General features: G+C 38.6%; 2 protein-coding genes across 5 annotated transcripts in view; both read left to right on the top strand.

Moving 5' to 3' along the window:
• Positions 1 to 9612, top strand: part of ccny (cyclin Y) — a 70975-nt gene extending 61363 nt beyond the window's left edge. For 3 of the 4 annotated variants that reach the window (XM_057824014.1, XM_057824015.1, XM_057824016.1), the window contains 2 exons: positions 3301 to 3463; positions 5309 to 9612. In XM_057824014.1, coding sequence (XP_057679997.1) covers positions 3301 to 3463; positions 5309 to 5425 — 280 coding nt within the window. In that variant the 3' untranslated portion in view covers positions 5426 to 9612. The remainder of the gene's footprint in view (positions 1 to 3300; positions 3464 to 5308) is intronic. The other variant, XM_057824017.1, reaches the window with a different exon arrangement.
• A 4177-nt stretch (positions 9613 to 13789) lies between these two features.
• On the top strand, positions 13790 to 22960 carry gjd4 (gap junction protein delta 4). Its single transcript, XM_057823817.1, has 2 exons — positions 13790 to 16379; positions 16449 to 22960. The coding sequence occupies exons 1-2, from the start codon at positions 16316 to 16318 to the stop codon at positions 17609 to 17611; spliced, it is 1227 nt and encodes a 408-aa protein (XP_057679800.1). The 5' UTR covers positions 13790 to 16315; the 3' UTR covers positions 17612 to 22960.
• Positions 22961 to 23245: the final 285 nt, after the last annotated feature.

Here is a 23245-nt window from a genome sequence, read left to right as displayed (position 1 = left end):
GGTCCCAGGCTTCAACTGGGACCGTGTGCTTTGGTCAGATGAGACCAAGATTGAGCTTTTTGGCAACAAACACTCTAAGTGGGTCTGGCGTGCCACGAAAGATGTGCATGCTGAAAAGCACCTCATACCCACTGTGAAGTATGGGGATGGGTCAGTGATGCTGTGGGGCTGTTTCGCTTCCAAAGGCCCTGGGAACCTTGTTAGGGTGCATGGCATCATGAATGCTTAGAAATACCAGGACATTTTAGATCAAAATCTGTTGCCCTCTGCTCAAAAGCTGAAGATGGGTCGTCACTGGGTCTTTCAGCAAGACAATAACCCTAAACATATGGCCAAATCTACATAGAAATGGTTCACCAGACACAAAATCAAGCTCCTCCCATGGCCATCTCAGTCCCCCCAGACCTTGTTTCGTTGGCAAAAGGGGGTTGTACAAAGTATTAACACCAGGGGTGCTAATAATTGTGACACACATTATTTGATGTCAAATATTTTTTTCTTTATGTGGGATTTTTTCCCCACTGAATGAATGCACTTGTATTGAAGGTTGGATTTTTCTCTTTTTTTTCCATTAAGGTCCCATATTATTTGGAAAAAAATATACATATATTAGAAGCTAAAAAACACATCTTTTTCAGGGGTGCCAATGATTATGGAGGGCACTGTACATGAGCATCATCCGTCACTTTACACAAAATTTAAAGTGCCTGTGACACGAAAAAGCATGTTTATTTCATAATACACGCGGTATTTTATGCCCCTGAATGATATGGACCGCTTGGATGTGTGTGGAAGCGATCGCTATATTTATTTAGTTTTTTGAATCCCGCGCCATGAAAATGAGTGACTTCCGGCTTCGGTCTTGCATTGAGGAGGAGGGCGCTGTGACGTGTACGGTAGAAGACGTTCTCTTCACTATACAGTGTACTGTTGTGTATGAGGACGAAGGATTCAGCTGATTTTGCGGATTAATACTTTTATTTTTTGCATCACGCCAGCCAAACGGCTGCAGAAAAATCATTCTGTATGCGGGAGAGGCGTATGCGCCTTTTTGGAGTTTCAAAAGGTTCCCATTCACCGTGGATATTTACTGTGGGACCATTGGACTTACAAGGAAGTGAGTAAACATCTTGTTTTGTATTATGTCAAATACGAATACAGTGATTACAAAGTAAACACTATAAAATTCCTTTAAATAAAGGACTACTTACGTTTGATCATTGATAGGCATGTAAAAAGCTATCCTCATGCTCATTAGCAGTTAGCTGTTAGCGCGTTAGCTACACAACAACTCCAGCCACCCTCCTCCAGGGAACGAACTGTAAATTGCTCTCCGCCGGGCGGTTTGCCGATCCGCAAAGAAACTCGACAACCGGGTCGTCATGTCAAATAATCCAGGCTAGTTATGTGTGATTTTCCACTTCGAAGACTTTGAAACATCCCTCGGTTCGGGTTAGCATGTCGGCTAGCTGTCACTGCTTCTGGTCTGTTTACATTCTCCGAAGCCGGGGAAGGGAAATTACATATGTCCGATTTAGGTGTCATAAAATATCGTTCGGGAGGTGTGACAGTAAAGGTGAAGTCGACTGTTTTGACCATTATGGAGTAATTTTGCCATTTCGTCTTGAATAAATGGATTTTTATTGTTTTATATTCCATTTAGCACAAGATTGTTATTTGTCATGACCATGCCATTTATTTAGCAATTGGGGAAAGTACTTGGGTAAAAAGAATATCCTGTAAAAATATTGAAGTAAAGAGACAGAAACAATGACATTTTGCCGCTCTCTTCGTCGCGTTTTCCTCATTGTGAATAGTTCCCCCTCGACGGGCTGACTGGTCCTTCTCAAGCCATTTATAAAGCTATTGGGGAAAAATACTTGGATAAAAAGAATATCCTGTAAAAATATTGGGAGTAGAGAGACTGAAACAATGACATTTTGCAGCTCTCTTCGTCGCGTTTTCCTCGTTCTGAACAATTCCCCCTCAATGGGCTGAATAGTAAAACCGATGAGCCTAGTCTACCGCTGACGTCATCCACCTGTTGGGGACGCTAAAGCCCTATAATGGTAGGCGTGGCTAACCGGCAGATTAAAAGACTAATTTCTCATCATCTGCGCTTTGCTAAATTGTTGTATATAGTCGAATCGTCTCAAAATATGATTCTAATTTACATAATAATGCCATTTAAGACTTTTTTTCTGGTGTCATATGCTCTTTAAGTAAACGCTATCATGAATGTTTCCCACCAGCTACAAGACTTCACTCAAGCTGGTTACGAGTGTCTAATGATGCTAAAACAAATAACATAACCTTGTTAACGAGGCAGATAACATGGCTAGTTACCATGCCAAGACGGCTAACTAGTTTCCTCTCTACTATTAGCGTTCTTTTGTAAAGTCTTCCGCCATTGTAAAAGGCTGCCAATTTGCAAATATGTTGTGAAAAATAAAAGAATCCTGTTCTATGGAAAACTATTTTTTTTAACCCTTACATCTCAAAATAACACATTTTAGAGCTATAATTGCGATACAGTGAAACCGCGGTATTTTTTCTTATGGTTGTCTATCATACCATCATAATCTCATACTGGTACATGCCTATTCTGGACTGATTAGTGAAAGTCTCTTGAAAGCACCTTGAGGACCATCGCATATGCTAAAAGGTATTCCATATCTGTCCTATGGAAGGGAGTCTTGCCTGACTGTAAGGAGAAGAAACACTACTCCGTAAACCTGTTATTACCACTGCTGTGACCTGAATTTGCACTAGACTAACCGTAAGTTCTGTGATCCTGTCCTTGGCCTCAGAAATCCCACAGCCATGACTGTAATCAACCTGTTTGGGCAGTCTGCCCAGGAGATGACCTAGCTATGTGTGCGTGCGTCTGTGTGTTTCTTTGTGGCTCTCCTCGGATGCCACATGACAGTGACTGAGCTATTCAGCAAAGATTTCCTTGGGAGATCAATTTCCAATCCCTAAAGGCCTGAACAGACGGTGACAACCAGATGCACCCTCTGCTTGCCTTGTGAAATAAATACACATGCACCAGAATAGCTGGATGGTTGCCACAGTTAGAATTGTCAGGCAGAGTTTGGTTGTCACAGCGGCTAAATTTAGGTTCTGTTGCTGTATGCCCCTAAATGTGCGTAGCTCGCCAAAAAGTACATAAAAACACATCTAGCAAAATAACCTTCAGGAAAGAACGGAACAGAAGCTAATGGATATCTTGACTGAATCAGCTTTTAATACATGGCCAAGTATGTTCTCTACTCAAACATGTCTTTTTTTCCACAAAAGGAATGAGCTTGAGCGCCAGTTTTTGGAGCTTCTGCAATTCAACATTAACGTGCCGTCCAGTGTCTACGCCAAGTATTACTTTGACCTGCGTTCCCTGGCAGAGGCGAACAACCTCAGCTTCCCTCTAGAACCCCTCAGTAGGGATAAGGCACAGAAACTTGAGGTGAGCTTTGACCACTCTTACTGATACTCAATGGTTTTCATTACGTAAAAAACAATTTAGAAAGGCTGAACAAAAAAAAATTCTGCAAGTTACACGTGGTAAGTAGCAAACTACACAGTGTAAAATGTTTATCAAGCAGCAAAAGCAACAACAATAATGTAATATAATGTAAATGTATCTGTGTTTTATCAAGGGCCGAGGTTGGGTCTCAACACTGAAAGGGACGCTATAACAGCATAACCTGCATGTACACTTTTTGCTGGGGACGAGACATTAATAAGACAAAGCAGATGGTTGGGGTTGCGTTATGCATTCACTAGATGGAGCTGCGCTAAATGGAATGCCAATATTGAACCAATATTGACCCATATTTAAAGCGCATCAGATTATAAGGCGCACTATCGCCTTTTGAAAAGAATTGAAGCCTTTTAGATAGGCCTAATAGTGCAGAAAATACGGTAATAAATTGCCGAGGTATCGGATCAGTAACGTAATTTTCGGACTGTAAGCCGCTCCTTTTTTTTTTTTTTTTTTACTGATTTTGAATTCTGCGGCTTATAGTCCAGTGCGGCTTATTTGTTGATTTATTTGGGTTAATAGGTAACGCTTTATTTGACAGTGGCATCATAAAACTGTCATAAGATTGCCATAATTATGACATGACATTATCATTATCATTACTGAATGCTTACTAGGGTTGTTCCGATCATGTTTTTTTGCTCCCGATCCGATCCCGATCGTTTTAGTTTGAGTATCTGCCGATCCCTATATTTCCTGATCAGATTGCTTTTTTTTTTTTTTTTGTTCTCGATTCAATTCCAATCATTCCCGATCATTTTTCCCAATCATATACATTTTGGCAATGCATTTAGAAAAAAATGAATAAAACTCAGACGAATATATACACGCAACATACAGCACATAAGTACTGTATTTGTTTATTATGACAATAAATCCTCAAGATGGCATTTGCATTATTAACATTCTTTCTGTGAGAGGGATCCACAGATAGAAAGACTTGTAATTCTTAAAGGATAAATGTGACTTTGTATATTGTGACTAAATATTGCTATCTAGTGGATTTTTATGAGCTTTCAGTAAATGATACTGCAGCCATTTAACTTCTGCCCAAATGCATGATGGGAAGTGCAACCATGACTGTGCGTAATGGTACCAATTGATATATCTTCTCAGCGTTGGGAAATAAAATAGGGTGTTAAGAAAAAGATCAACTTCTACCTTCCTTCCCCACATTGCTTCACACGATATTTCTAATCGTTGAGAGAGGGATTGTAAGGCTTTAGCCAATTAAAAAAAGGCTCCAAAAGCTGCCAGAATTCTCTCTATCCATTTTACGTTGACCTATAGCTCTATGTATACGTAATACGGCGCCATTATAGATTGAACGCGACAATGCGTGAGTGGGTAGTGCAGCGCATGCGTTAATTGCGTGAAATATTTTAATGTTATTACTGCCGTTGACGCGATAAATTCAACAGCCTTACTTTAAGCCAAAACTAAAGACTCTGGATGAGTGTAAGACATTTTGTCTGTAACGTTAAATACAAATAGAAAACAATTTAATTAAAAAAAAAATATATATATACATATCAAAAAAGGCATGTCCGATATTTTTTTGCCGATTCCGATACTTTGAAAATGACGTGATCGGACCCGATCGATTGGGATGCCGATCGATCGGTACATCTTTACTTATAACAGATGTCATTAAGTGTCATGCGGCAAATTATGTCACTAACTCCATTTAAGTCCAGCTCGGATCTTTTACATCCATTCAAAAGTGAGAAAATCTGCCCTCATTTTTCTTTTGTTTCTGACCTCCAGGCTATATCCAGGTTGTGCGATGACAAATACAAGGACCTGAAGAAGCTATCAAAAAAGCGGTCAGTGAGTGCAGACAATCTGCTGGTTATGCGGTGGTGTCCAGCCATCATTTCTTAACGTTGGCTGTCAGCCGCACTGAGGAAGTGGAACCTGTCAGCTGACACTGCCTGGTTAGCAGGCAAAATAGGCGGACAGCTGTCCTGTGGATATGTGGGTCTGTCTGCCTGATGAGACACACAACAAGATGGCACTTTTACAAAGCAAGATTGCACCTCTCTAGTTGTTGTAAATAACAGTGCACTGAACCCGAACGAGCTGAGCGGAACCAAACTCAAGTGTGTGAATGCAACGAAATGAAGAAGTGCGAAGGTTGAGTTGAAGTGAGACCATCGACGTCTGAAGGGAAATGAGAACAACTTTACAAAGTAGCAGCATGGCTACATTTCTGTCATTTTAAACTTTGTCTGTTATGTTTTTTTTCATGAGCTCACAGAGTTTTAAATTCTTTCTCTTTCAGTGTTTTGTTGATACCATATATTTCTGCTCATTCCCATTTGAATACTACACAACTTTGTGTACATTCCATTTTACATATCAGCACCTCTCTATTGATTTATGTATTTCACACAGTGTTGATTTAACGAACACCCTTACACCTGACATTCCTGCTTCGTGAGCCAAGGTTGTCTAATAAAATCAGTGTTAAAACCTTCCAGTTGACACCTTGACAGGACTAGTGAACTTCAAACCACTGAGTTGGCTGGCTCATCCATCTCAGACATTCACTTCAAGCAATATTCATGCATTGCCTCATTGTTGCAATCAGGTGGAATGAAGCATGCGTACCTGAGTGGAGCCCTTTGGTATCCACTTCTCAGAGTTCTACTTTAGAGGTCATGATGTACTTTCTTCACTGCCATTGTCCTGACCTGTGGTGCCTCTAATAACTAGATAAACTTCAACTCCTTTATCACTGATGAAAAGAACAAGTAGTAACTAACAAATGACTTTTTACCCCCACTATATTTTGTATGGTTCTTCCTGCTAATGAAACAGCACAAATGAACATTCTGTATTCAGAAACTACTACTAAAACAAACAAAAAAAGACTCTTCAGGTTAGTTTTTTGTTCTGGAGACAAGCTGAATGAAATTATTAAATGTGATAATTATCTAACACTGCTCAGATTGTATACATTTTGCTAAATTGTCTCTTTATAGTGTACATACAGTGCCAGTGTGCAACAGCTGCAGTTGTACTGTTAGAATATTTATATTAGACCAGTTTCTACTGTACATGAGGTGGATAGCAAATATGTGACAAATCATTCAAAGAATCTGAACAGTATAAAGATTTAAATGGGAGCAACCCTCAGTCTTTTGTCTTGTTTTTTGTAACAATGTTTTCGTACTAATAAAAATTGGTCATTTTATTAGATGGTGTAAATGGCAATACAATTTTAGGTGTACAGTTAGTTACTTGCCCCCTAACCTTTTTTTTTTTCTTTTTCAGACCAAGTCTATGGCAGAATTGTCTCGTTTTATTTCAAACGTATATATGCTACCTCTATTTACGAAATGAATTGGTTCTGCGAGTAGTTTCGTAACTTGAAAATTTTGCAAGTAGATACGCGTTTTCCATGTAAATGCCCTAATTGTTCCAAGCCCCACAAAATTCAGGCATAACTTTTTAAAATGCATTAAAATATGAAACAAATACAAGTTCCAATTAGATTATTGCATAATAAACATAAAGTCAGAGTTTTGCATCATGAAAAAAAAAAAAAAAAAACAAGAATAAAGAATAAAAGTTAATGCTCATGCAAAGCTGTCGGAACACGAGGGTTGAATGAAGAAGACGACTCTAGGATACACACAAATAGTAGAGGTCCCTCTTAGCCAATTGGATGTCAGGAATACTAGGCAATAGCCAATGGCAGAGAATCTATAAGTGTGTTATGTTGAGTAAACTAAGTAGATTTTTGCCTTTTCGTATCCTGAAATTTCTTTCTTAACAATAGGCAATATTTTCCTGTTCAGGCATGTGTTATCCTGAAAATTCTGTATGTAGACACTTCGTAAGTAGAGGTACCACTGTATTAATTATCTGGATCCATTGTTGAAGTTCTCCCCCTTTTTTTTTTAAACACTTAAAAGTACACATACAGGGGACGAAATACTTAAGTAAATGAACAATTATCTAAGGAAAAAATATTTAATGTAAAGTACAAAAGTACTTGCTTTAAAATTTACAAGTAAAAAGTAAAAGTATTTTCTCCCAATGCAAAATTGTGACATATATACAGAGATGCCAATATTCAAAGAACCAGAAAATTAATTGACTGCTCAATTTTATTTAAAACTGTGCAGAAAGGGGGGGCAGTAAAATTGACTGCACTGCAAACAGAAGCTTAACAAGCTCAAAAAACTCCAAAACTTACCTTAATGGTGGATTGGAAGCAACTACTATCAGGTGCATACCCCCACATTCTGTACAAGAGTGTGCAGCATCCATTAGAAGGCGCGCTACTCCTACTGTTGGTTTTTATTAGTCAATATCTTGTTTACCTGCCTAATCTTGCTTGTTCTCTCTAATGCTCAATTACAGTATAGTTGCACGGGGCTTATTGATGGTTCCAGAGGCATGAAAACGAAACTATCAATTCACAATGAGGAAAAAAATAAACAACAAACAAACAAAAGTAACGTGTAACGCAGGTGGCAATTTGAAAAGTACTGGAGTAAAAAGTACTGAAACGTGCTGTCAAAAGGTACCACTTCATATTTGTACTCAATTAAAGTACAGATACACTAAAATCTACTTAAGTACTGTACCGAAGTAGTTTGTTACATTCCACAGCTGTCTGGATCGCGCTGGTAAAATGATATCTGTAAAGTTAACACTCTACACTCACAATGCATGCTTCCTTGCACAACATTGAATTGTATATTGAATTAATCAAATATAGGTAATAAACAGTGTTGTTTTTGGCAGCCCTTTTCATTTTTGTCTTCATCTTATGGACAATAATACTTATTAGTCTTAGTCATATTTTAGTACTTTCAAAATGTGTTTGTCTTCGTCTAGTTTTTGTTGACGAAAACTCAGACCAATTTCATTTTAGTCAATATTTACTGTGTTTTCGTCTGTAGAACAAATATAAATAAAGGTTTCCAAATATTTCGAATGAACATTGACAGACGAGCGTATATTGTAGCTTCTACAAGCATCAACAAATATATCACAAACTTGGTGATAATACAAGCAGTAGGAAAACATTATTTTCAATTAATTATACCCACCTGACGCCACGAACTCTATGTATAAAAAATAAATAAATAAAAAGATTGCTCACTGTTAGCATTAACCTAATGCTAACGGGAATGCTATGCTATTGCGCCGAGTTACATTTAGTGCGAGATCACCACTCAGCACAGAGGCTAAAGCAACATTTCATATTTTCTCTTACCAAGATAAGAAATCAAATCTTACCGTGTGCGTTTCACAACAAGCAATGGGGAGACTGGAGATTACACTCGTGAGTTGGGGGGGGCGCAGCACGTCACATGAGTGACGCACTAACTACATATAAAAATGTCACACATAGTGAACATGTGTTGAAAACTATGGTGCATTTTCGTCTCGTCAAGACAAAAATTGACATTCGTTTCGTTATGTTTTAGTCTCCGGAGACACGTTTTTAGCTCGTTATCGTCTCGTCATCGTCATGAAAAAATTGTTCGTCGACGAAATATTTTAGTTCTAGTCATCATTGACGAAAACAACACTGGTAATAAAACAACCAATAGTATAAGATTTGATGTTGCTGTAGCAACCTTTTTGTTATACATGCATCCAAAATGTGGTTTACTCTCAATTGCCGAACTTGCTTATTTTGTTTTGATTGTACATATTGTCTGATAATTTTAATCTAATCAATTCTTTCCTCAAACATCCTCTTGGTATAAAGATGTGACTAATTGATAACATCCATTAATTTTTCCATATTTTGGGCAGTCAGCAGCACGTTTTCTGACAATTCACACAAATTTGGACTTAGGATGTAGGTTTAAAATGTATTTTTTTTGTATTTTTTTTGCTATGTGTAAAAAGAAATTTGAGTCATGGCAAAAAAATATATATAGTTTATTTTTTTTGCTCAACCATCCGTATATAATAATGTGTTCTGAATACAGTTATACTTCTGGTGTTGAAGTAGAAAATGTCATGAGCAATGTTTTGGTTTTGTACAGTTTTACCCTTGACGGGTAGCTACCAATTCATGTCTGTATGATTTCTACAACTGATCAGCAGGTGCCAGAAGGGAAGAATTGAAACCAAAGTGCTGGAGACACGAATGGCTGTTGAAGATGGAACACATTGCATGTTTTAGGTACAAACTATTGTGACATAATGTGTGAAAGGTGCTGTTGAAATTTTAAGATAAATTCTTTCAAGTTAGTATCCACTATATTGTATGTTTGTGCAACCCAATCTAATTTTTAATGATCCAATAGCAATAGAGTTGATGGCATATGATTGTTTGGTGCCTTTGCTACTATATGGCATATTTTTTGGTTTAGTTACTACTGTAAATATATAGGTCTGTTCAAAAAAAATTCTACCTCTGTGTCTTTTGACTTTTCCCAGTTTTACCATGATGTCTTTCTTGTTCATCTGTAAAATTGGCACTTGCTTTATTTTTCAATAAGCCTGTCTTTGGAATCATCAGTATGGAAATCATTCTTGCCAGTCAAACATTTGTTCTTGTTTGCGAAACTAATCTTTCCTCAGATCTTCTTTGTTTGCATGTGTTATCTGAAATAACACCAATGTCATCTGAAACCCTGTGGGTAAATTCTAGTAGAAAAATGTCAACAATTAAAAAAACACAATTTTCTTAATTTTGACTGCCAATGAAACCAAGACTTGCACATTGCTCCAAGGCAGTGGTTCTTAACCATAAGGTACCGAACCCCCTGAGTTTCACAGGTGCATTCACCGTACCCTTCGGAATTTCATAGTTAAGCCATTTTTTAACGAATTCAAAACAAAGCTAGTATCTAAGTGAATTACTTCATATTTCTTCCAGATTTCAAATTTACTATGAATAATTTTGCTTTTGATTTTCACGCTGAAAAATGAAATTAAATTAATTTAAATTCACACTATTCCTTTTTTTGTTTTCATGTCTACATTCTCATTTTATTGTCGCATCCTTGCATCACACCCTATTTTAATGATGTAAAATGACACAAATGAAGGATTAAAAAAAATATATAAATATATCTTTGCAGTTCACGCTGTCTGTAGGTCTGTTCTACTTCCTCATACCAAATGCCAGTCACAACCTTCCACTGAGCAAACAGATTTCGCCTCACATTAGATGGAGGGCTTGCATTTGATAAATGGAATAAAGCCTGTAAATTAAGGGCAAACCAGTCCAAATCCTGGTCCAAAATGCCACTTTGCCTAAATTTAGTCAGCGTACAAAAAAAGGCTCTTTATTTCTTAAACTTCATCGAACCCCACTTAAGAACCACTGGTCCAAGGTATAATTTCAGACCAACCCTCCATCAAAAAAAAAATATATATTAAAAAAAATCTGGAAAAAGGTCAAATAGTGGAGTTTAGATTATTTATAATAAGTGATGGCTAGATAGAGATGCATAGAAGCGATAGCTGAACACTGTGGATAAAACTTTATTAAATACACTTAACATAGTAATGCAATTCAAACAAACATATGTTTTTTAACCATGTTTGAAGCTAATATTATTATTTTGGGGATCGTAATGTAGTCTTTCTACTTTTCCAGCATTGTCCCTTAATATAAACCTTCCATGCAAGTTTAAGAACCGTTTATATAAAGTCATGGACAAAATTATTGGCACCCCTGGAATTTTTCCAGAAAATACTGCATTTCTCACAGAAATGAATGCAATTACAAATGTTTTCAGTGTGAATGTGTTTCTTGGGTGTGCATTGGAAAAACACAAAACAGCTGAGGATTCAGAGAGACAGCGAGAACCAAAAGTGGTATTTGCCATGTGGCAAAAATGTTTTGCCATGTGGCATTTTTTTTTGCCATTTGGCAAAAATGTTTTGCCATTTGGCAAAAATGTTTTGCCATTTGGCAAAAATGTTTTGCCATGTGGCAAAATGTTTTTGCCATGTGGCAATTTTTTTTGCCATGTGGCATTTTTTTTGCCATGTGGCAAAACAATTTTGCCATGTGGTAATTTTTTTTGCCGTGTGGTAATTTTTTTTGCCGTGTGGCAAAATGTTTTTGCCATGTGGCAATTTTTTTTGCCATGTTGCAAAATGAATTTTGCCATGTGGCAAAATGAATTTTGCCATGTGGCATTTATTTGGGGTATGTGGCAAAATGTATTTTGGTTTGTCGGGGTGTATATGGCATTTTTGGGGGTATATGGCTGTTTTGCAGGCCATACAAGTCCATGCCATTGACGGCTATGCACGTCCAGATTGTATTTTCATATTAAATGGCAGAAAAACATGTGTGGCTGTTTTTTTGACCCTACACTTTACATTAGAGCTTATCGACATTCAACAGGCACCCCAAGTAAGGCTCTGCCATTGACGGCGATGCATGTCCAAATTGTATTTTCATTTTAAATGGCAGAAAAACGTGTGGCTGTGTTTTTTGAAGATGCACTTGACATTGCAGCTTATCGATATTCAACACGTCCAAATTTCGGTGTCAGCTGTCTTTCTGCACTGATGAATCTTGGGTATGCGGTCACTGCGCTTGCGGTTTGACCAGAGGCGTAGCAAGGGTCCCCGGGGGCCCCAGGCAACGAGCAACATGGGGCCCTTTTGAGTCATGTGACACACATACATACTCGCGCAGTATAATGAACACAAAGAGTGCGCGCTGCATGCACGTGCGGTCCATCTTGGCCATAAAAGTGGCGAAAACTAGCACTTTACATTGACTCATATGGGTGTACTTACATTCGTTCATGGACGCACACATTTTAACAGGTGGCTGTCCTCTGCTCGTAATGCACGCCTTACGCCTATTCTCGCTCCCAGAATACACAGCGCTTGTGACGTAGGACAATAACAGGACTGGTTGCTATGAGAACGTACGCATACCCAAGGAACCTTGCTAAAAGGAGTATTGAAATTGCTAATAAAATAGTTTAGGATCATTTTAGATGCATATATGTTGTATTTTTCTTATAGAGTATTCAACGAGGAATACAATAGACCCATTAATAGACTTTTTTTGAAAATCATTTCTTTTAGTAGTTACGAGTAATGAGTTGGCCTGTGAAAAGCAACGTAAAACAACTCTGCAAGGACATTCCAGAGAGTTTGGTGAGCTACTCTTTAAACAATCATGTGGTATTAATAGCTGATTGGACTTTCTTAAACATGTATAATCTACGTGACATAGTGCTGATTGGGATTGATAACAGAATTGTTAGATAATCTGCCAAATGATTCCATGGTATTGAAACACAGCGAAATTGGAGTGGCAGCCTTACAGTTGTTTAGACAGACGGAAAACTAGAATCAATACATTGCGTAACAGTGTTTCAATATCTGTGTAAAAGGATAATAAAAGAAAACTGAGACGTAAAAAGTATTGTATTTTTAAACATACAACACAATCATAAAAAAACATAACCAGCATTAAAATTAAGACTTACCTGTAATGGTTGACGTGGCTCCTGAAATTACCTGGTGGTCAAACCCAGAGGCGTCGCGTCCCATTAGGCAAACCAGGCAATTGCCTAGGGCCCCCAGCCAGCAGGGGCCCCCAGAGGGCCAACGGTTTAGCACACGCAGCTTTACTGCACTGTCGCAGCGACAAGTGTAGGGAGTGTTTCAATACCGTGGAATCATTTGGAAGATTTGGAAGATTCTGTTATCAATCCCATTCAGCACTAACTATGTCACGTAGATTATACATGTTTAAGAAAGTCCAATCAGCTATTAATACCACATGATTGTTTAAAGAGTGACTCACCAAACTCTCTGGAAAGTCCTTGACGAGTTGTTTTACGTTGATTTTCACAGGCCAACTCATTACTCGTAACTACAAAAAGAAATGATTTTCCAAAAAAGTCTATTAATGGGTCTATTGTATTCCTCGTTGATAACTCTATAAGAAAAATACAACATATATGCATCTAAAATAATCCTAAACCATTTTATTAGCAATTTCAATACTCCTTTTAGCAAGGTTCCTTGGGTATGCGTACATTCCCATAGCAACCAGTCCTGTTATTGTCCTACGTCACAAGCATTTCGAGCAGAGGACCTGTTAAAATGTGTGCGTCCATGAACGAATGTAAGTACATCCATATGAGTCAATGTAAAGTGCTAGTTTTCGCCACTTTTATGGCCAAGATGGACCGCACGTGCATGCAGCGCGCACTCTTTGTGTTCATTATACTGCGCGAGTATGTATGTGTGTCACATGACTCAAAAGGGCCCCATGTTGCTCGTTGCCTGGGGCCCCCGGGGACCCTTGCTACGCCTCTGGTCAAACCGCAAGCGTAGTGACCGCATACCCAAGATTCATCAGTGCAGAAAGATAGCTGATACCGAAATTTGGACGTGCATAGCCGTCAATAGCAGAACCTTACTTGGGTGTCAGTTGAATGTCGATAAGCTGTAATGTCAAGTGCATCGTCAAAAAACACAGCCACACATGTTTTTCTGCCATTTAAAATGAAAATACAATTTGGACGTGCATAGCCGTCAATGGCAGAGACTTACTTGGGGTGCCAGTTCAATGTCGATAAGCTCTAATTTAAAGTGTAGGGTCAAAAAACACAGCCACACGTTTTTCTGCCATTTAAAATGAAAATACAATTTGGACGTGCATAGCCGTCAATGGCATGGACTTACTTGGGGTGCCACTTGAATGTCGATAAGCTCTAATTTAAAGTGTAGGGTCAAAAAACACAGCCACACGTTTTTCTGCCATTTAAAATGAAAATACAATTTGGACGTGCATAGCCGTCAATGGCATGGACTTACTTGGGGTGCCAGTTCAATGTCGATAAGCTCTAATTTAAAGTGTAGGGTCAAAAAACACAGCCACACATGTTTTTCTGCCATTTAAAATGAATATACAATTGGACGTGCATAGCCGTCAATGGCATTGACTTGTATGGCCTGCAGAACAGCCATATACCTCCAAAAATGCCATATACCCCCCCACAAACCAAAATGCATTTTGCCACATACCCCAGATAAATGTTACATGGCAAAATCCATTTTGCCACATGGCAAAAAAAATTGCCACATGGCAAAAACATTTTGCCACATGGCAAAAACCACTTTTGGTTTTCGGCCCTGCTGGGATTTTAGACAAAACTAAAAAAATAAACTGGCACAGGGTGCTTTGACAGTGTGCAAGGAGTCATAAAATATGGAGACAAAATCTCAAAATATATGACAAAAATATCAAAATGTTTTATTGACCACAAACATGCCTCAAATAGCACCAAGAAATGGTTGGAGACCAGTGCCATGTGCCAGAAAAAAGAATGAGGGCGACAAAGAAAAGAACACAGTGCCTATAGTCAAACATAATGCAGATCCAATGATGTTTTGGGGTAGTTTTGCTGCCTCTGGCACTGGGTGCCTTGACAGTGTGCAGGGAGTCATGAAATATGGAGACTATTAAAAATGTTTTGGACTGCAATGTAGGATGTAGAATCAGAAAACTGGGTCTGCTTCAGAGTTCATGGGTGATCCAACAGTATAATGACCCAAAACATTCCTCGAATAGCACCAAGAAATGGTTGGAGACAAAGCGCTGGAGAATTCTGAGGTGTCCATAGATGTGTCCAGATCTAATTCCCATTGAACACCTATGGAGAGATCTCAAAATTGCTGTTGCAAGAGGGCGCCCTTCAAATCTGAGAGACCTGGAACAGTTCACAAAAGGTTATAGGAAGTGATTGGTTTCTGTTATTTCCTCTAAAGGATGTGCAACCAAATATTGAGTTGAGGTGCCAACAATTGTCCAGCCCATTTTTTGCATTCTGTGTAAAACTGCATACATTTTGGCTTTTCTCTTCAGCTTTTTTTGTTTTTCCAATGCAAATCCAAAAAATAAACATTCATACTGAAAACATTTGTAATTGCATTAATGTCTGGGAGAAACTGCTTATAATTTGCCAATAAGTGTGTCCATCACTGTATGTATTCTTTAAAGTAATTGCATTTATTTTTAAATGAATTGTTTTTGTGATTTTGGTTTTCGCTAAACTGTTAGATGAGAACTGGGTGAAATAAAGAGGATCATAGTTTTTTCTTCGTACTTTCACTGGGAATTTTTGGAACAGCTGTAAGAACAGGTGGGCAGTGTCACTATAACACCTCGGAGTGGCCATCGTTTTATGTTGGATTGTTTATTTTCTCACGTCTACTTCAAAACAGCATTAGCTCTTAGCATCAATTTAAAGATCGTATGAGCAGGGAACCTAATTATTGTTATGTTTAATTGTAATTTAATTTGTTATCATATCTGTACTTGCTTGTGCTTCTTAACTGTCAAACCTTGATTAATGTGATGATGCAGCAAAGGGTTTGCATTTTTGTGCTTTCCTTTATTTAAACATGCTCGACGTTGTTTGAATTTAGAACTCGTAACCTCGGAGGTTTGTTGTCCTCCTGTAAGGACATCCTCCGACCCCAAAATATCTCTGCAATGCAATGCAGGACAGCGACGTGCCTTCGCATGTGTGTTAAGAATAGATCCACAATGGGGCTTGCTATGTCTTCTGTTGTCTCAGGACAGCCAGTTGTCTGCAGAGGACTCTGGGAGAAGGAGTTCAGGTCAGGAGAATTTTCACTGACACGTTGGATTTCAGCAAATGAATGCACATCTCCTGTTCGTTCTGTCCAAGGAGAGGATATATTGAGTTTGTTGCAGGTCTAAGAAAAAATGTGACAAATGCAGAGACCCAGAACTTGGGGAGGCTGGAAGGTTTTGGATGACTGAGCAGACCGACCATGGCAAGATCCAGTCCATCAGAAATCATCTTTATATCTGTCAATCACAGTATTACCTTGATAGGTGAGTCGATGTCAATGTTGAGGGTTGTAACTAAAGGATCAGCTTGTGATTCTGCTGTTTCTAATTCAGGAAAAGTGTGGCTCGTCGTGATGATCTTCCTACGCCTCCTCCTCCTCCTCCTTGCCGGTTACCCTCTCTACCAGGATGAACAGGAAAGATTTGTCTGCAACACCATTCAACCAGGCTGTGCAAACGTGTGCTATGATATATTTTCCCCTGTATCCCTTTTCCGCTTCTGGCTGGTGCAACTCATCACCCTAAGTCTACCCTACATCATCTTTACAATCTATGTGATCCATAAGGTGTCAAATGGCCTCACTGTAACCATGACCTCCTTGAATCCAGGTGAAAGTGAACGGTTGTACAAGATCCAGCAAGAGCTGTACGACAATGCCTCTGGAAAACAGATTCCAAAAGTAGAGCGAGGGTCAATCCAATGCTTCAACGGTGCATACATACTTCAGTTGATGTTCCGGACATTGCTGGAGGTAGGATTTGCGGCAGCTCACTATTATATGTTTGGCTTCTACATCCCGAGGAGGTTTCTTTGCCAACATCATCCATGTACCACCCAAGTGGACTGCTACATCTCTAGACCTACTGAGAAGACTGTAATGCTGAACTTTATGCTTGGCGCGGCAGCTTTATCCCTTTTCCTAAATGCTCTGGACTTCATTTGTGCTATTAAGCGCTCTGTAAGGCAGAAGAGTAAGGTGAGAGAAAGCATTTATGAGGACGAGCATGGTTTCCTGGAGGACCCTGATCGTAATTCTTCCTTCAGTCGTCGAATTCTGGAAACGGAGGCTAGTCAAAAAGGGAGTTTCCGGAAGAGGCAAGGCAGCAGGGGGTCTTGCAAAGTGGTGGCGCAGGGAATTAGTCAGGATGCGACTGAGCCTCACCCTTTGCTACCTCTGGGGCGCAACACCAATGGAAATAACGGTTACTCTGCGTCTCTAGAAGAGGCTCTTGAGAAGGAAGGCGATGAGCTGGTTCTCTGTCCCGGAGGGACCCCCAAAGCCATATGTGTTAATAAACGCAGGCACAAACCTTCTCCACCCCCGAGGCGGGACCTTGGGCTTCACCCTGGGATTTCGGCAAGACCTAAGAAAGATGAGCCCACAGCAACAGGAGACTGTTTTAGGAGAATTGATCAGTACACTTTGGTGGCACTCGGGAGTGGTGCAGAACTATCAAATGATGAAGGTCAGGAGAAAAGATCTGAGTGGGTGTGACTTGTTTATTTGAGGGGTTGTTATGAAAGATGAGACTAAGGTAAATGAAACATGAGAGCAACTCAAGATCCAGCTTTACATAGTGGCAACAACTTTCAGATCCCTCACTATTCTACCTCATTGTACGTCACTTGAATACGCTTAACACATTGACAACAGATCGTGTTGCCTTCTGTTTGGCACACGTGTTTTATAGTCTTTGATGTGAAACAATATCTTTCGTTAAGAATAACTCCCTCGAGTCGTGGATAGGAAGCGGTGTAAGCCTCGTTGGGTGGGGCACACTTCGACCTTAAGCTAATCTAAGAGCGTAGCTCACCTGTTTCCATCACTCCATGCCACAATGCCTGTCAAGGAGGCCATGACCTGCCTTACATTTCCTTACCCTGCGATTCCACCTTTGGGTGCCTCTTGTACTTGAAGTAAAAGTCCGAAGCCTTTTTGCCTGTTTTTTTGTTTTAGTTTTTCAAAATCCAATTATTGTGGTACCTTTATTTATGAATACTACTGCAACTTTTGAGTAACTAGCTAATGTTGTTTATTTTGTGTGTGTGTGTGAGTGTGTGTTAAGCCTAAATTTTAAAGTGAACCACAACTGAAGTCAAATTTGTCTCGGGACCACAATGTTACGCTAATGTTACCATATTCAGGTAAGTATAGTCTATCATAAGGTGAAGGACATCGTGACAGCCAACTGAGGCTCATAAAGTAACTATGTCACCCCTATAAGTTTCTGTATTTATGGAGACAGCTTGTCACTCTATTTCAGGGCCAAGCAAGGTTTAGAGGAGCAGCATTTCTAGGAATAGAGCTCAGCAAAAGGACCACTGTTGCCCTCTGGGATGTCTGCTTTGGTTTCAGTTTGATCAAAGCAGAGATTTTGCGGGTCATCAAACCCCCACAGTCCCACACAGAATGCTAACAGTTAACTCAGCTTAAGTACGCACAATGTTTGACAGCCTCATCTCCTTAATGCTGATTTGGGTGGAGGCGCCCATAGTAAATCAGTTGCTTGCATGCGTTTCATTCAGCCTTGAGAGTCGTCTTTGTGTAAACTGATATCTCCTGGTCTTTGTACCCTTGCGGTCTCTTTTGAAGGTGATAACACAAAGCTTCAGGCTTCCTCGTTCTCACCCATCTACTCGATGCGCCCTTTGACTCTCATGGGATGAGAGTGACCATGGGGTGTTTCATTTAAAAGCTCACATACTGTACACTAATCATAAACAAAAAATAGGCGTATCAGGCTCTAGGGATGAAACTGAAACATAACCTTAATAGGTGGACATAATTTTCCTAAACATATTAACACAGGGGTGGGCAAACCTTTCCACAAAGGGCCGCAGTGGGTGCGGGGTTTTGTTGCAACCCATCAAGAGGACAACTTTTCAACAATCTGGTGTCATACAAGTGCAATCAGTTGATTGCATTCAGGTGCTTTTTGTTTCCCTGGTCCTCTCATTGGTAAAACTGCCTGTGATGGATCGGTTGGAACAAAGGCCAGGACCCACTGCCGCCCTTGAAGACCGGTTTGCTCACCTATGCATAAATAGCAAAGCTTATCCTGTAATTGTTCCCAAAAGCTGAATAGCGTTTTGTAATAGGCAAAGTGTGTAAATTCACGTGCAAGATGTTCTTGATTTACAACCGTACCGACCAAAGGCGGAGATTGAGGGAGGGCAGGGGGCAGTGCCCCCGGTGGCCGAAAAATGTTATTGCAGGTATTTGACTTCAAAGGGGAAGTTCAGAATTTTTGACATACGGCTTAATCTTCGAGTTAGCGGTGGCTTAATTAGTAGGTAGAGTTGATTTCAACAAATTCCGTGCAGTTTGTTAGTTATTTGTTAGTTTCAGGGTTCCGGAGTGGCTAAGCTAACGCGACTGAATGGTGCCTGCTGATCATACCAATAAAAACAACATGTGCACGCATGAGAATCACCGATGACCCATGCAATCAATAGTGTTGGCCATGTTTTCAAGAGAAATGTATTGAGACCTACCATTGCATGTCAATAATTGTAGTATGAACAGCAACATTTGTAATCCGGCAGCTCTGCAGGGAACAGGCTGTCTAGGCAAGCAGGGCGAAGTGAACACATCAATTTTTTTTTTTTGTGATTGTTTTTGTGGGAACGAAAGGGACTCTTCTCAGAGTGAGCTGAAACCTAAATCTAAGCTTTCCAAAGCTTCAACAACAGCTGAGCTTGAACTGAGGATTGAACACAAACCGTGTCATAATGTGAGTGTAAATGTATATATATATATTAGGGCTGTCAAACGATTAAAATTTTTAATAGAGTTAATCACAGCTTAAAAATTAATTGTAATTAATCGCAATTCAAACCATTTCTAAAATATGCCATATTTTTCTGTAAATTATTGTTGGAATGGAAAGATAAGACAAGACGGATATATACATACAACATACTGTACATAAGTGCTGTATTTGTTTATTATAACAATAAATCCACAAATGGCATTATTAACATTCTTTCTGTTTAAGTGATCCACGGATAGTAAGACTTGTAGTTCATAAAACATAAATGTTATAGTTACAAGTTATAGTAATTTTATATTAAAACCCTTCTTCATATTTTCGTTTTAATAAAATTTGTACAATTTTCAATCAAAAGTAGAGTTAATATAATAATAATAAGAATAAAAATAACAATAATAAGAATTGAATGACCAAACTCTGAGTAATGCCAGTTCACTTTGCATTGTTGTTTAGCTGTGTGAGAATAGGGCCTCATTACTACAGACTGAAGTGCTTTTCTTTTTGTGAACATTATTTTTTTTTTTTGAGGGATAGCAATATTATTTTTGTTGTGCTTTCACTAAATGATACTTCTGTTTGTTGTGAAGGAGTTGCAGAAGCTTATGCCAATTATGCCAATAAACGGCGCAGCCCAAAGAACGCCTGTGTCCATTCGCCTTTATAACAGATATATCTCTGTACATATCTTACCCAAAATACAACAAGAGACACATAATTGCCACTAAAAGAAAGCAAACTTACCGAAATATGTGTGGAGCACAAAGCAACAGCATAAACGTCTTACAACTACTAATTCTCCCACTATTAGAAGGAATAACATTAGTATGGAACGGCACTGCGCTGCCCCCAAGCGGCCGGTGGCATTCTCTTCACTCTTAATATCCATAAACGGCATCACTGAAGTCTGTTTGAGGCAATTAGAGAGCGGCTCATTCAGTGCATGCGTTAATGCGTCAAATATTTTAACGTGATTAATTTAAAAAAAAAAAAATTAACGCCCGTTAACGCGATAATTTTGACAGCCCTAATTAAAACCTCTCTTAATGTTTTCGTTTTAATAACATTTGTAAAATTATAAATCAAAAAATAAACTAATAGCTCGCCATTGTTGATGTTGCCAAGCGGGACATCACATGGCCTCCCTGCCGTTCTTCCACAGTGTCTTTAACTACCTAAGGTAGTGATTAAAATACAGTACAAGGTGTCAGTGGTGAGTTTTAAGTTAGAGATCTAGCCAAGGCCAAGTCTGAGTAAGTTTTATGTATATTTAGCATAGCTATTTTGATTGGTAATGGCAGTTCTCTTGGCATTGAGCACTTTTCTTTTTGTGAACATTATTTTTTTGAGAGACAGGAATATTATTTGTGTTGTGCTTTCACTAAATGATACTGTAGCGACTTAACTGTTCCGCCTAAATGCATGATGGGAAGTTGGGCAACCATGACTGTCAGTGGTGGCTGCAAATGGTATAGTCTGACCTCTATTGTGTTTAATTAAGTGTGTTAAGAAAAAGAACATCTCCTGTCATTCTTCCCCACGTCGTTCGCCGCAATACTTATATTTGTTGTGAAAGGGTTGCCAAAACATAAGCCAATAAAAGGCCTGGTCCAATGAACGCCTGTGTCCACTCGCATTGTGCTAAAACGGCGTATTTGTAAACTGTTTGAGGCAACGCATGAACGGGTCATTCCGTGCATGCGTTAATTATGCAAATATTTTAACGTGATTAATTAAAAAAATTAATTACCGCCAGTTAACGCGATAAATTTGACAGCACTAATATATATAGATATACTGTATATATAATATATGTACAATTGTAAGTTAAATTTATTGCTGACACTGTATTTTGAGGTCATCAACATGTTTTGCCCCCCCTCCCACAAAAGTCAAACTCCACCTATGGTACTGAACTATGACGATTCAAGGTTATGAACTTTGCGCAATTACCATTGGTTTTCACTCCGCGCCAAAACCGCCATACTCCTTGGGTTTTACCCCTTTATTTTTTTTTTGCTTAAAAGTGTTTCATAAAAGTATTTAGTAAATACTTTTTCAGTGAGTACTAGTGACTGTCATTAGGACTTCACTGTTTCTTTTGCAAATGATGTTGGTACATTCCATCTTGTGTACATGTAACATTGCCGTTACGTTGCCGTCGCACAAAAGATTTCCACTATCAACTGAAGAGCCCCTGCAGTGTTAATTAGAAATCAAATGATGGTTTTGACTGACTTCATATCAATGTAGTAAAGTTATTTGTAGACCTTGTTTTGTTTTTTTTTTTTAATTAAAGAACAGTTTTCAAACAATACAATCAAAAGGGTTTTGGAGAGGCTTTTCTTGTGCATTAAACAAATTGCCATGTCCTTAGTATTTAGTAGGATTTTGGATATAATACTAAATTGACAGTTGAAGGAGCTTTATCTCAAATATATTGATGACAGTTATGGCTTTATGACCTTTTTCAAACTACAAACTAAAATTTTAGATACAACAGGATTTTGGTCAATTATAAAACCTCACTAATTTGCTTTCTCACTTGTGCAGCAATGTGGATAAACCGACATGGAGCACCATCATAAGAAAAAAAAAAAAAACTCACTTTGTCATTATTGTCATTATTTTGTCGCTGCATCCAAATATAGGGGAGGAATAAAATTGCCAGTCTTCAAAAACTCTTCCTCGGCACAATATCTTGCTAAATTATTTTGAGTACATGACACTCATTGGATTGTTATGTTCCTTCAGTGTTACACCTAATGACTTCAGTCTGATGCGCATAAATATAACATTGTATCTACAAAATGGCATTTCAAAAGATGTACCTTGGTTGCACTTTATTTTTTGGGCATATTTTGAAACATTTTGGATTATGATGTTAAGCATTGTGCTCTCCTCTAACAACACAAAATGTGAACTGCATCCCCATACAGCATATGACACTTGAAATAGCTGCTTTTTGTAATTTTAACTTTTTCACTGTTTCATCATGACAGCCATGTTACTTTCTTGTAATAAATCTCAACAAATCTGAACCTGACACTGCTACGTTTTCTTTTGTTTTTAAATGTATTCCACAATCAAATCCCTTCAATATTGTTTACCATATGCTCCTAATCACTGCCTTTTCAGTTGAGTGAAAAAGAAGTTATACTCTATATGTGAACCAGACTTTTAGACTGTATATTAAAAAAAAAAAAACTGCTCAAAGGATGTTCCTTTAGGTTGTTGTTTTGCTTTTGTTGTTGTTGTTTTTTTAATGCATAATTGGTCTTTAGGACAAGCAGTGTCAGATTAACCTGTCAAGAGGCTCCTATTATAATCAAGCGACAAACACTATGTACTATACATAT

The sequence above is a fragment of the Corythoichthys intestinalis genome, chromosome 20 (assembly GCF_030265065.1).
Source record: "Corythoichthys intestinalis isolate RoL2023-P3 chromosome 20, ASM3026506v1, whole genome shotgun sequence".
Lineage (NCBI taxonomy): Eukaryota > Metazoa > Chordata > Actinopteri > Syngnathiformes > Syngnathidae > Corythoichthys > Corythoichthys intestinalis.
The sequence above is the reverse complement of the archived record's forward strand: the minus strand, read 5'-3'. Positions and strand labels throughout refer to the sequence as shown.

What these genes read in the sequence shown, in the direction of transcription:
- gjd4 (XM_057823817.1), top strand. Translation starts at nt 16,316, where the DNA reads ATGGCAAGATCCAGTCCATCAGAAATCATCTTTATATCTGTCAATCAC. An exon ending in TCACAGTATTACCTTGATAG is followed by an intron (nt 16,380 to 16,448) that starts GTGAGTCGATGT and finishes TTTCTAATTCAG; the next exon opens with GAAAAGTGTGGCTCGTCGTG.